This window comes from Cygnus atratus, chromosome 1, assembly GCF_013377495.2.
Source record: "Cygnus atratus isolate AKBS03 ecotype Queensland, Australia chromosome 1, CAtr_DNAZoo_HiC_assembly, whole genome shotgun sequence".
Taxonomy (NCBI): domain Eukaryota; kingdom Metazoa; phylum Chordata; class Aves; order Anseriformes; family Anatidae; genus Cygnus; species Cygnus atratus.
This window is the reverse complement of record NC_066362.1, coordinates 88,464,244-88,478,156: the sequence shown is the minus strand read 5'-3', so window position 1 is coordinate 88,478,156 and position 13,913 is coordinate 88,464,244. Positions and strand designations below refer to the sequence as shown.

General features: G+C 37.2%; 1 protein-coding gene across 2 annotated transcripts in view; it reads right to left on the bottom strand.

Annotated features, from left to right (window-relative positions):
* Positions 1 to 13,913, bottom strand: part of PROS1 (protein S) — a 34,546-nt gene that overhangs the window by 11,995 nt on the left and 8,638 nt on the right. For both annotated transcript variants that reach the window (XM_035540528.2, XM_050708037.1), the window contains exons 5-9: positions 11,577 to 11,699; positions 11,302 to 11,424; positions 9,008 to 9,133; positions 2,579 to 2,700; positions 15 to 133 (exon numbers count right to left, since the gene is read on the bottom strand). In XM_035540528.2, coding sequence (XP_035396421.1) covers positions 15 to 133; positions 2,579 to 2,700; positions 9,008 to 9,133; positions 11,302 to 11,424; positions 11,577 to 11,699 — 613 coding nt within the window. The remainder of the gene's footprint in view (positions 1 to 14; positions 134 to 2,578; positions 2,701 to 9,007; positions 9,134 to 11,301; positions 11,425 to 11,576; positions 11,700 to 13,913) is intronic.

Sequence of the window (13,913 nt, the reverse complement as noted above, 5' to 3'; positions counted from 1 at the left end):
TAGCAAATGCTTACCTGGTGACATTTGGCAATTTAAACTTCAAGTTCACAACAGGAATCCCTGTAAACTGTTCTGCCAGGTAAAGCAGTTCGTTATTCTTTTCTAGGTTCAGTGGGATACACAGAGGAATAGACTGAAAATAATAGAGAAGAAAAAAGCTGTTAACGTTGCATTGCGATATTCCATGAAGCAACTTCTGTTGTTGCCTGTTAGTCTTTTTTTTGTTGTTGTTTCCTTAAGCAATGGATGGCTTGCCTCGTTTTTTTAAATTTATTTTAACTTGAATATCTATGTACAAATGAAGTAGTGTTTGTCTGTTTATTTAAGTTGTTAAAGGATAATTGAGGTTGAAACACAGTCCTGGTGGATTGTAACTATTTAAATATTCATTTTTTGAATCAAGAATTCTAATCTTCCATCACGTCCTTTTCTGTCACCAGGGACCTATGACACCCATCTGCTATGGTTCTGCCTGGTTCCATTATTAAAGCTGTGTGAAATCTAAACCTGATCAGGTCTTAGAAGGGAATGGGGCCAGAGCAGTGTCTTAAACAGATTTAAAAATTAACAAAAATCACCTTTTCTTTATCATTACTGATGTACAGCTATTCATATCTGTACAGCTTCTAGCACTACTAGAATCATTTACCTAGAATAAAAAGAAGCAATTTACAAGTAGATTCAGTAACAGATCAATACAAAATCTTTGGCTGTTCATTGAATGTACTTGTCTTTCTTGAGCTCTGGAAAGGGATGTTGATGCAATCAACACTCCTCCTGCTGGAATAGCATTGAATTAATATTTCTGAGAACTGTTAGTGGGGATATGAAGCTCTTAAAGCAGTGTATTTTCAGGAAAAGTGTGAAAGAGAAGTTCTAAGTATTTGTGGCAACTGAAAGTCCTAAAACAGTATGTGAAACTGGAATTAATCATAATACTCGATCCAAAGTCAAATGTGAATAATCAGCTGCAGTAGGGGGGAGGGGGATGGGGACACAATGGCTCTTAGTCTTTGTTACTCAGCTACCTGAAGATTTAAACAGACCTTATATACAGGAATAAAGTGCAAATTTAAACTAGTAAAATATTCGTTCAAGAAATGTCAACCATCCCTTCTAAGATGTTGTTGATTTCTTTGTCTTCTGAAACTGATGTTATAATTAATATCTACAGTTTTGTCTTGAAAGTAAAGCACTCAGATTTGCTTTAGATACAGGTACCTACGCTCTGCATAAGGTAGGAAGACTTGCAAAATATGCTTTAGATTACCTGTGTCCTTGACTAGTTGGAGCCTAAGAACATCTTTGATCTGAAATTATCCCTCAAAAGACCTCTTGTTTAATTTTTATATGACGGCAGTATAGCAGTCCTACAGAACAGAACCGACAAGAATAGGTGTGGGAGGGCTCTTCTGTTCTCAAAATATGCTTATTGTTAGTTTGGTAAACAGTTAAATACAGTTCCCAAATTCTGACTTGTGTATTCATGATGAAGCAGTTTTGTTAAACGTACAGGTGCTCCTGAATTTTATGGCTACTCCATTTTATGTCTGCCAATATGACTAGTCTTTGGATTGCATATATTTTAAAATGATAAAACTACTTTTTCCAGTTTAAAGGCCTGTAACTAGCTTCTAAAACTAGCTTCTAGATAGATAGTTAATCACTTCTGAATAACCATGTTGAAAAAAATATGTAATGAAGCTAGAAGATGCTTTTCTCCTTTCAGGAAGAAGGAAGAGGAAATGTAATGAATACCAGTGTTGTTCAGATATTAAATTTCAGAAAGTACAAACAAGTTCTAATACACACATGCTAGCACTTGTACCAGACCTTGTTCAGGCTAGGTTTAAGCCCAGTTTTATTATACTGTGTTAGAGATGTTTCTTTTGTTGGCAGTTATCTGAGCTTACCTCGTAAAACAAGTCTCAGCCTGCCTGAACCTTTCAGAGCATACAGAGAACCATTCACAAGAAAATCCCTGTACTGGGATTCTCCGGAGTTCTAAATTTTCTGCTACTAATAAACTGAGCATGAACAGCCTATTTTGGCTGTGAGGTGCTGTTCAATTGGAAAGTTTTACTAAGTGCTTTTTCTTAAGCTATTGCAGATGAAAACTGCGGAAAACAGTCCACCTCCGTTTTTTTTTTTAATCCAAACAGGCAAAGAATAGAGTAATTCTGAAAGAGCGAGTGAAAACTTTTGTGCAGTCTACGGAAAACCTAGGAACATATGGGCAAATTGGAGTATTTTGGCTCTGAGTAAGCTGAACAGGAATTATTTGTTCGATAGGAGAAAGCTGGAGCTTATTTTGGAAGCAGCAGGAAATAGAAGCTTGCCTAAGCCAGTCTTTCTTGACAGAATTCCTGTAAATGAGCATGCATGAACTGAGTGGCATCCAAATCCCTACTGGGTCTGCTTTCTGAGCCAAACCACAGCTCAAAGTCCCCAGCACTTTCTCAGCAATTTTGAATCCATTGTCAACTAGCTTCCTATTTTCTTGAATCTAACTCATCCTGTCATCAAGAGATATCCAACTTTGATTTTCCATATGGAATATTACATAGTGCAGTTTTACCTCGCAATTCTTCATGTCCTTAGAGAGCTTGAACCCTTTCTTGCCATCACAATAGCAGCTATAACTTCCTGGAGAGTTTACACAAAGTTGAGCACAAATATCTTCAGTGCATTCATCAATATCTAGGAGAAATAGAAGCATACAGAAAGATTTATTAAGATTATTCGTGGCGCAGACTGGAAACAAACACTTTAATGGAATAACAGACAAGATGGGTTCTACAGCATAACACGAATCCATCAGGTGACTGCTGCTAAGCTAAAGTAATGCTAACAGATGTCTCCTATGTAAAATTTACAATCCAGAATTACCTGCTGGGTGTATAAGCCCTAGTAATCTGATAAGGGCCTTGTGTGCAGAGCAGGGGAAAAATTGGTCTGATCTGTGAGGCAGTAAGAAGCTGAGCTGCAAGGTGGTTGCATTAGTGCAAGAGACCTCAATAAATCACTACCATCTATGGCAGAAATGTCATTCTGGGTCAGACCTTTTCCTTTCCCAATGGATATCAACATAATTTAGAGTTATTAAGAATTTGTATGGCAACTGTGTGGAAAAGGGACATGATTTTTTCACATAAGATCAAAATAATTTCAGGGCAAAATATGTGTTAAAAAAAAAAGTGTTAAAACAACACGCAATAATCTTACAAATAACTAAGTTTCAGACAGCATCTATTTGTGCAGACCAATCTTGATTTAAGCTGTAAGGAAGCTACAGCAACTTCATTTTCTATATTGCAGGCTGTATATAATAGTTTAGAAATGAAAGGCTATGTAAAAAGCCAATCTGTTACATTTCTAATACAGAAACAAGCAAAATCTCTCCTGAATAAAGGCTCTGAAGGGTGGTTCGGGTCCTCAGATTAAAGAAACTGCAAGACTTGTTTTGAAACAAGTGGGAATAAGCAATTTCGTAATACTGTGTGAATTTTAAAAGTGTTTCATATTATGCTAGTTTTTTCAAGATTAAAATACATTTTTTTTTTCCTGTTGCTGGAGGGGAGGAGTCAAAAATAAGGGAAAGAAAAAAAATTACTGTAAAATCTGCTACTTTGCAGCAACCACGCATAACCTCCTTCCAAAACAGTACACTACGTTTTGCAGTCTGTGGATGCTACTCTGATTTCTACTGTTGCTGCAGTTAACTATCACTTGCACACTGCTTAGCCTCCAAGTGCTTGCAGCTTCTACCTTATTTAAATGGGCAACAATTCATGAAAAGGCTGAGGAAACTGACCTTGTAATTGGATGAAGAGTTCTTTATTACTAAAATGTCTCATCTCCTCACCTTTTCCTTAAATGATCACCGCAAGGGAACTGTGCTCAGGCTTACACTCCCTCCTGCACATTCGTCTCAAAAGAAAAAGCTGTACTGTCCCTTATTACAGGTAATACAGCCAGAACTGAAGTTCTGGATATTCCTACTGAAAGGCATAGGATGCAATAAAGAAATCTGTTATTGTCTTTGTAGTATGTTCGAGCTGTGCAGAACTCCACACCCAGTTCCACCACTTGCCTTGCTTCCATTTCACTAAGACAGTGCTCTCTCCTGGAAGGAGATGAGAAAAGAAACAAAGTTCTTGTTGGGAGTTCTCTGCATTATAATCATGGTACTTCTAAAAACAGAGAGGTCAAATCAGTTGCTCTGCACGTGGTTCCACTGCCTGTTCTGGGACACTTCACTGAGGATATACTGGATGTACATAAGACCTTAAGTCTTTGACCGGCAAGTGTTGCCAATGGTGTTTTCCTGTTCTGGCAGAAGGTTTCATGCATATTGAAAGACAGTTCCTAACATATAATTGGAGAGCTGATGACTGCAGCTTTCTGGATTGTTCAAATTCTAACTGATCTTAGGTACACAGCTGCAGAAAAGGTTACAGAGGAGATTTTCCTGCTTCTCTCTGATCCTTCAAATGCCTCACGAATCCAATATCTCAGCTAAGGGAATAAAATAAGTTAATATAAAAATATAGTAATGGATGTTGTAACAAGTTGATCTGACAGCATTTTGCAGATGGCTTTTGTGTTGCAACGCCATAACTTGAATTATTTTAAAGTAACAAATGTATAAATTCAGTTGTGACTGTGCCTGAAATTGCAGTCTTCAGAGGTGAATGTCTGTCAATGTTAAGAGTTTTTCTTTGCTCAGATTTGAGAAAACTGTCCTATTAAAACATGTTACTTTGTATGTATGCACAAACAAACTCCTGCAACTGGAAATTACCAACGCTCCGCGCGTGGCTTGATTCCTTCTTCATTCATTTTGGCCTTTGTCACCTGTAGTACTACTTAGGTGAGTACGATAAAAGGATGGGTTGCAATATCTAAGTGCTTATTTTAGAGTTTGAATCATACTTCTTTCCATATGCCTCAGAGATAATGCTCACAAATTAGTCATGCAGCAGGATTTGGTCAGTTGTTAAGAAATGTTTTGCTGGTGCATAATTGCAACTGACCCTTCCATTTCCTCTGTCTGCAATTAGATCACCTCTCTTTCATTTGGCATGTGTACTCCTTTCCATTTGGAAGTCATTAAACTGTTTATGGTCTTGATGGGCGTTACCTAACCCAACAGACTGCAAGATCAACTTGGTACAAGGGGTTCTGCTGTGAAAGTCATTTTCTAATAACTTCTGGTGACTGGTGGTGTGATGTCCATTTAAAACTAAGACTATAAAATGATGTGTTACAAGGTCAAGCTGGTTCTGTCACTGTTTTTTGGCTTGGTTGGTTGTTTTCTTGTATCTTACCAAACATGCAAATGAGCCAAATTCCAAAACACAGCCTAGGGATAGTATGCAATGGGTGAGAAGAATGCTTTCTCTGTCCTTTCCCGTTCTGCCTGTTTTTGCAAAAATAAATTTCATTCTCAGTATGATCATTTAGGGATCTGAATAGGCTAGGAAATCCACTTAGGCCTGAGCACGCAGAGAAGAAAAAAAAGAAAACAAACCCTATAGCTTGCTTCACCGTGGAGATGTAACAGTAAACCACGAAATTCAATGTCTCCTGAGAGCAGTGGAAGTAGAGAGACTCTGAGAAGCAACTCTTTTCCCAAGCCCTTCCCAGAGGAGCCTGATTCTGTACAGACACTTCAGGAAGCATCGCTCCCTGCGGAAGATTCTTTAAAAGATTCTTTACCGCTTCTGGCACATGAATACCCAGCTACAGTACAAAAGTAAAACTGTAAGCACTAGCTAACCTGTAGCAATAGAGTAAAACAGAGTATTGAATTCTCTGAAAGCAGTAGTTCATTTTGAGCACGCTGCTCAGGCCCAGAGCCTGCAGAAAAACAGAAGCTTATGAAGTTGTTATGAAAGCTTATCACACACTGCCTGACAGATGAATTTCTATCATTAAATCAATTACTTGGAGACTTGCACCAGTCTCGGGGGAGTGAGGGGTGTAAATTTCCATTGCCAAAATGAACCTGATGTTCAAGAGTAAGGTTTCCCTCCAGAGTGTGTGATAGCTGCAGAATAGGCAAGCTTCTTGAGTAGTTATGAAAGTCTCCTTCCTCAGCAGTTGTTCTGCAATCCCTGATCAGTCCAAATGAATCTTCCCATGCAGAGCTAATTGTCCTGTTATAGAAATATTGACTTGCACAGGCTGGAGGGGACTAAGGTGTTTTGTTTTGTTTTTAATTACGCTAAAAATATCCTACTTTTTTTTTCTTCCAAGTTTTATTCAACATCTTTGAATGCTTGTTTGAGCAATTTCAAAGGCTTCCCTCATATCTGTCCAAATGTCAGTCCCAGATCATAAAACAGTCAGCTGAAGCTTCTCATGTAAACCCATGAATTTGAGCAGCATCTTGGGTTCATACAGCTGCTTTCAGTGGAAGACTGAAATAACGTGCTTTGGATAAGTTGTGAAAATATGATAAAACTGACCATAAAGGAGCTGCAAACCATGCCCTAGAGGGGAGGTGTTCTACGTGCTGCTAGGGAAACAGTAATTTCCCCAGAGCATGGCTGTAGGTAAGCAGTGTCTTGTGTGTGTTAAACAGTTCATGAGGGAAAGGGAAAGTTTTATTGCTTGTCTCAGATTTTCATACCAGGTGCTAGGGAGGACTAATACCTGGAATGCAGATATGCTCTGTCCTGCTTGATTAACTGGTTCAGTCACCTCTTTAGGAGGAGTTCCCTATCCAGAGAAGGAAGAAGAATATGGGGAGAGGCCTCCCAAAAATTTAGGTAATTCTTTAAAATATGGTTTTAGCATGCTTTATCTCCTAGACACTGACTGAAAGCCAGGCCCAACTAACACAATAAGCATACTTCTTCCTTCATTTTTTTGGCTGAATGTTCAAAATTGCAAAAGGTATGAGAAGATAAATTTGTATCTAAAGTTGTATGACTTCTATGGAACAAAGACTTCTTCCACTGATAGTGTCTTGTAAAAGGTATGGATGAAGAACTGCAGCCAACTGCTCCCAGGAATTCTTGGGGGAAAAATCTTTTCCATGCTATTGTAACTGTCATCATAGAGATGCATACATAATTATACGCAAACCTGATTTTCCTAGTAAGAGTAATTGAATTTTGCCACCTACGTGTAACATGGCAATGAAAAACTAATGTCATTTAGTCTTTCTGGAAGGCTATGTTCCTGTCTGTCTATACAATCCTTAGATAGGATTTGATGACTCATTTAATATGGTTACAACCAGATCTGAAAGCTTAGCAGCGTTATGCTCCATCCAGGAGGTAAAACTTGCTGGTTTAAATGTCCTCATCTTGCAATCTTTTGGGATCCCAGTTTCAAAAGAAAAATAATACTTAAATTCAATTTGATGCAGCCCATGTATCTGCAGAGAGTAGTGAGAATTAGATTAATTATGGTGAGGTTTTTCCCATTCCAGTGCGTGTCGTTCAAAATGGGACACAAAATTGTCAGTAAAATTTTAATCCTGTAGTAACTGGACAAAGAGCAGATGTCTGAATATGTAATCATTACCGTTATACAAAGCTTTGTCACAGGAATGCTGCATGAAAAGCCATGGAGCAAAAGATTCATAGCCAGCAAGAAGCTGCTTTTGTGTCTGTTTGAACAATAATATAGAAGTAGCATTTAAAATAAAAACCAGTCACTGATGTATTTTTCTTAAAGGCAACATCAAAAATTTCCATTCATAGCAAAACTCTAAAAGCTCATTCTCTCTTTTATGACTGAAATTTGATTTCTGATTTGTGTACTAAACAAACTTTGACAGGTATAGCGAAGTATAAAGTACACTGCAGGACAGCTATGCAAATACTTCCAGTACTTGAAAAGGTTATTTTATGATGGTCTTCATCAGAATGGCTTCTTGCTACTTTACCACAAGTTATCAGTACTTTTCAACTCTGCCATAATTGTTACAGAACTTTGTCTTAAGTTTTTTTCTTCCAGATTTTCATTTAAGAAAAAAATACTCTTGAGAAAATATTCTTCTGATGTAGCTCCTTTTTTTTTTTTTTCTCAATAGCTCTTTTTCTGGGTAGAGAAGATTTTTTTTTCACTTTAAATGCGAGGTCTTTGAAAAAATATATATATATATTTCATGCAATTGTTATGCTTTTACTTCCAGCCTAGAATGAAGATCAACTCAATCTAATGTTATTAGTTCCCAGCATAACGAGAGACCCCAAGGAAGGCTTAGACAATTGAATGGTATTTAAAATTTCACTAAATACAGTGAAAAACTCTTTCCAGTACCTTAAATCTAAGGACATACAAAGGACAGAGAGACTGAGTTCCTGGCCGTGAGAGCTAAATAAGCACCTAAACAACCTATTAGGTGGATATAGAGAAGCTTTTTAGATTTTTGAGACCAATAGATTAAGTATGGCTTTAATTTTTGGCGATTGTCTCCTTATAAGTATTTTTTAAGTGTCTCAGCTAGTTTGGAATTGCTGAATAAGTACTTTTAATTGCTTTTCCTATAACGTATCTTGAGTTATGGGTATATATTAAACTGGCTGATGTCAAATATTCCATCCTTATAACTGTAATGATGCTTAAAAACAGGGTATAAGACTCTCTACTAATGTCCAGATGCTTAACACATTGCTTCAAGTTATCTGAAAGAAACGTGCTTGATGGTTTGATAGCTAGGACAGAAAGTCCTCTCTACAGTGGGACAGGTGACATTGCTCGTATGAACTGATGAAGTTGTTTAGCATGCAGCAAACACAGGAATACATGGTAACCCCTGACTACCTGGGAGCAAGTCATTGCAACTGCACATACTGCACAATATCGCCTGCTTGGGCACTTGAAAGAACAAACAATTGAGTCATATCACAATAAACAATATGAAGATTAATCAATACACCACTAGAAGAGATGCTGGAGTTTGCTATAGCAGTAGAGTCAAAAATGAAAAGAGAAGGAAGAAAAAAAAAAAGATAAGGAGGGAGGGAGGCATGGGGGAAAGACCTACCTTCACAGTTTTTGGATGTTGAATTATAAGTGTAGCCTTCCGCACACTCACATTCATATTTCCCCAGGGTATTCTTACAGATGGCTGTCCCACAGATGTTTGGATGTAATGCACATTCATTTATATCTAGAAATACAAACACGTTACTAAAAACAAGTGAATCTCTTGCATGCTATTTTTTCCTAACCCTAACCAAAACTGTAAGAACTTAGTGAGGCTGGCAAACTGGTTTCCTTGCTAGGTTTGTCACGATTTTATAGCAGACTATAACTACAACAGTAAAGACTTCCAGAGGTCTGTGAAAGGCATTTCTGTATGCCCTCAGTGAAAATGAATTCTCTGCCTGCCTACCTTTAACATTTTCTCATGTGTTCTGTGGATAACAGGAAAAGAGATGCACATCTAGGAAGGCAATAAGAGAAAAAGAGTGCAGATTTCCTAGAAACTAAACCACAGTGCATAATAAAATCTTATCTTATAAAACGACATACAGAAAGACAAGAAATAATTCTATCAGCTTCTTGCATGCTACGATCAATTCGTGTCACAATCTTCTTTGAATTGGCTATGTTGACAGGTGTTCAAGTCACTCACTGTTTCTCCATCCTTCCAACCATTTTAGTGTTGTTTCCAATTTTTCAATGTTGTTTTCAAAATGCAGATGTGACAAGTGGATATAACATATCATATCAATCAAACTAAATGTTTTGTAGACAGAAAAATAACAGATCCCTGGTAGTACTTCAATTCCCACTTGCACGTGCAAGGATCATTCTAGTTTTCTCCACGGTTTTGTAGTAGTTGTTGAAATAGCATTGTATGGGGAGAACAGATTCTGTTACCTGCTTGTGAGGATTCAAAGTGTTTTTGAAGTCAACGGTGTTCAGAATACAGTCTACTTTTTGACATTTGCCTTGTGCACTTCAAATTTCTTGGTGTATAATTTTATAGTTGGATGTAAGGAGATATGTAAATCCAGTTTATCAAATGATACTGGTACTCAGGCTGTTTAGTTCTTACTGTTATTTGCCAGTCTGAGAGTCTTTGAATGATCAGTAGTCAGATTTGTACTTACATCACTACCAAAAATAGTGTAAAACTCTACTTCTTGGCGAAGGCTTTTTTGTGTGTGTGTGTGTGTTGGCTGGTTATTTCACTTTGTCTGTTACTCATTGATTCTAGTGTTAACTAACTGAAAAGAACTAGCTCTTTTTTAGCCAAGCATTATGCTAAAACTTCTGCAAAGAATCAGAGTTATTTCTAAACTTTTGTCTCATTGATCCAAGTTATTAAACTGTTAGTGTATTTTTCTTTGATTTTTTTTTAGACGACTTTTCCAACATCTTTCCAAGAACTGCAGAGATTCTAACCAGCTTATCTGCTTGCCCTATTTCACACAACAGCCATCTTATGTTCTTCTGGAATTTCTTTTGAAAGTATTCATTCACAAAAATATAGAGACTAAAGGTAGAGACAGTAGCAGATGGCCCTCAGGTCTGGCTTCCGGAGTTATTTGACATTACCCAAAACTGTTGGAACAGTTCAGGGGGAAAAAAAATGTTAAAATGAAATGAGGTTACTTTTTTTTTTTTCCTGAGTGGGAATTGCTAGCTATGAGTTAAATTTTTTTTTTTTTCTGGAGTAGAATGCAGCACGTAGGTCATGGTCAATAATAATAGACACATTTAGGTACGGGGAAAAATTATGCTGTGTGAGTGAAAGAGAAATCTTTCTCTCTATAAAGAACATTTGCAGATTCATTAATAATTTATTCTCCAATGAACTTCCAAACCCTGAAAAGAAGGGCATCACATATTAGGAGTGACTAAGCCTAAATCAGTGTTTATCAGAGAGGATTTCAGTGGTAACATTGTTAGCTGGTTGCACCACTCTATATTCTTGTTTCAGCATGCCTAAAAGATACGTGAAACTGGTTAGTGTTTAAAACAACCTTTACAATGCTCTAGTAAGGAAATGGTATCTAGTATCATGGTATCAAGCTTTTTTCAATCTTTTTCTTTTTTTTTGGTTTTGTTTTTTTTAAACCCTGTGTTGTTTTAACCACCTCAGTTCCTTCATCTTTTTTCACTATACAGTTGCACAACTGTTTGCAGTAGTGTAAGATAGGAGGTGGGATGAGGAGCCAGGCTGAAGAAGGCCTGCTTCTGTCAGGGGCAACGCAAGCTTATGCGGACTTAGAACATTTGTGGAACTACTACTAGACTACTTTCCTCTATAGTTGATAGGCAGTGTATTGTTATGTAATGAAATTCTCCGTAAGACTCACTTCCTACCTTTGCAGTCCCGTTTATTTGAAAGCATGAAGTAGCCATCCTCACATAAACAACGGTAGCTTCCAGGTAAATTAGAACAGCGTTGGTTACAACCTCCATTGAAGTCTTCACATTCATTTATATCTTGAAGAAAAACAAAATAATCTCTGCTCAGGGGAAAGCATTCATTCACACCTCTGTGACTGTAGGTATACTTAAAGATCTGATCGTATTCAGTGTTTTATATGTAACTGTGTTCCCGAGAACTGATATTGTAAGGAGATTAGAGACTATACCTTCTTCACAATTCTCTCCTTGCCATCCTGGTTTACAGATACATGTGTATTTGGCTTGTCCATCTATGCAATCCTTATATCCATCTATGTGGCATGGCAGAGGGCTACACTGGTTTGAAATTTCTGTGGGAGGAAAACATTAGAAATACTTGTTATTAGGGGTTGTTTTCCCTCGAGGATAGCTTTAGTCCTTCTTTCTGTCTTCCCGCAGGTACATTTCATAAAATAGGAAGGCACTTGATGCATAAGATCAAATATCCATATAAAAATCTTGCTAAAAAGCCACCAGCACTCCTCCTTTGTCCTTCAGAAAACAACTAAAAACCAAATGACTCACTAAGCCATGTTAATCCCTGCAAACTGTGAAAAAAGGAAGACGATACTATTTTCATTAAATTTGAAGGACTTATTCCACTTTTTAAAGAACAGTGCTCTGCCTCATCAAGTTACCACAAATTTCAGTAGAAATACCAAAGTTTCAGCACCAAAAATTCGAGAATACAATTCAAGTGATGATTTTCCCCATTCAAGGAGGATCATGTTTAAGAACCTTATACCTCAGGTTGCCTTTGCTACTCAGGTTCTTTGGGTAGACTGGATACGTTAGTATCTAACACTGTCACTTTTCACAGCTACTAACTTAAACGACAAACCAAAATTTGGATTGGAAAGAGCAATTGAAGACTCTTTATGCATACTGGCAAGATTTCAGAAAGGAAAGCTCAAAATACACAGTTTGGGGCAGAGAACAGAATTCACTGTCGTCTTGCTCTACCCAAAATATGTAAGGTCTTTTAACTTTTCTCACCATTTTCATAAATTTACATCAGCATGCTACACAAGGCATCTTCACATTTACTTTTCTTGAATATGCTGGTAGCTTTATGGATTATTTTTCTGCAGACCCCTCATAATTACAAATATATTGTTTCTACTTCAAAATTATGTTCTTGTACAGTTCTGGGATGTCGTTTTGAGGCATGCTTTCTAAAAAACCAAACAACAAAAAACAACCTAACAGAAAAAACACAACAAAACCCTAAAAGAACAGATAGAATAAAAAGGAAGGATTTTGTGATGTTCAGATTCAAGAAAGCAGTAGGAGCACGTGTTCCTGGAGACTGAAAGTTGCTGTGATTCTGTTACTAAGGCCTCACTGGATTTCTTAGATGTTTCTTACTTTACTGAAAAGAACTAAAGAACTGATATCCATAGAATTATGTTTAGCCTTCTGTGAGAAAGAAAGCTTAACAAAATCTCTGTTAGTATATTTGCCAATTAAATCTACTTCTAATTAAATTCTGCTGTAAGTAAATCTCAAACCTCGCAAGCCAGCTAAGCTCCAGAACTAAACAGTATCTTTCAAATAGCTACTGCATGTTATTTAATATTCATGCTGCAGACCAAATGACTCGTTATGGGTAAATATTGACAGAACAGATTGTGAAGAAGAAATAAAAGGAATGAGCTTGATGTATGATTCTTGTCAGAAAAACTTCCAATTGTAAGTTCTAGAACTTTTTTTTCCTCTTTCTTGCTTATTTGCTGCTTTTGTAGGTCACGAAACAAGTGTGTGAACTAGGTTTGGTATAAGCAAAGTATTTCATAAGGAATAGATGTAGAGGATACCCTTAGAGTATGCAACTGCAGAACACAATTGAGCGTAAATGTTTCTGAGCCAAAAGCAGTGATGGTTCGTGAGAGAGTCTGAACTGAGAGAAGATGGATTAGGTTGTCAGTGTAAAGTATGTGTAGATGGAATAAGGTGAATTATGTATGTAGAAGGGAAGAGAACTGGGGAAAATGAGTTTAAAAAGGAGAACTGGTAAAATATGCTAGAGGAGGAAGATGAGACAGGATGAATAGGACTGGACAAAGAGTCCATGTCTATGGATATCCATGTCCAAATGTCCATGGATGATTGATTTAGATGCCACAGAAGGGACAGTAATGTTGCAACTGCTTGTTCCAAAAGTGGGCTTGGTGTTCCTCTTTTCCCAATCTGAGGCACCTTCTAACCCACAACCCAGCAACGCTTCTTGAGAAACATTTGTGATAACAATTAAATGTCAGAAGATCTACTTAGCTTCCCATGGAAAGGGTAGGTGGCAAGAAATGTATGCTTGTACTTGTATCTTCTACCACTCAGAGTCTTTGGTATCCAGGAGATGTGTCAAGGTAAGCTGATAGATGTAAATGTTGGTTTTTTTAAGTGCTTATTTTCAAAATATGTTAAGTATGCAATTATGTGATAAGATGTTCAGGAACTTAATGATACAGCTTAGATACTTGTTTGGATTAGAAATGTTTAAGAAAGGGTCTTCTATCTGAACATAG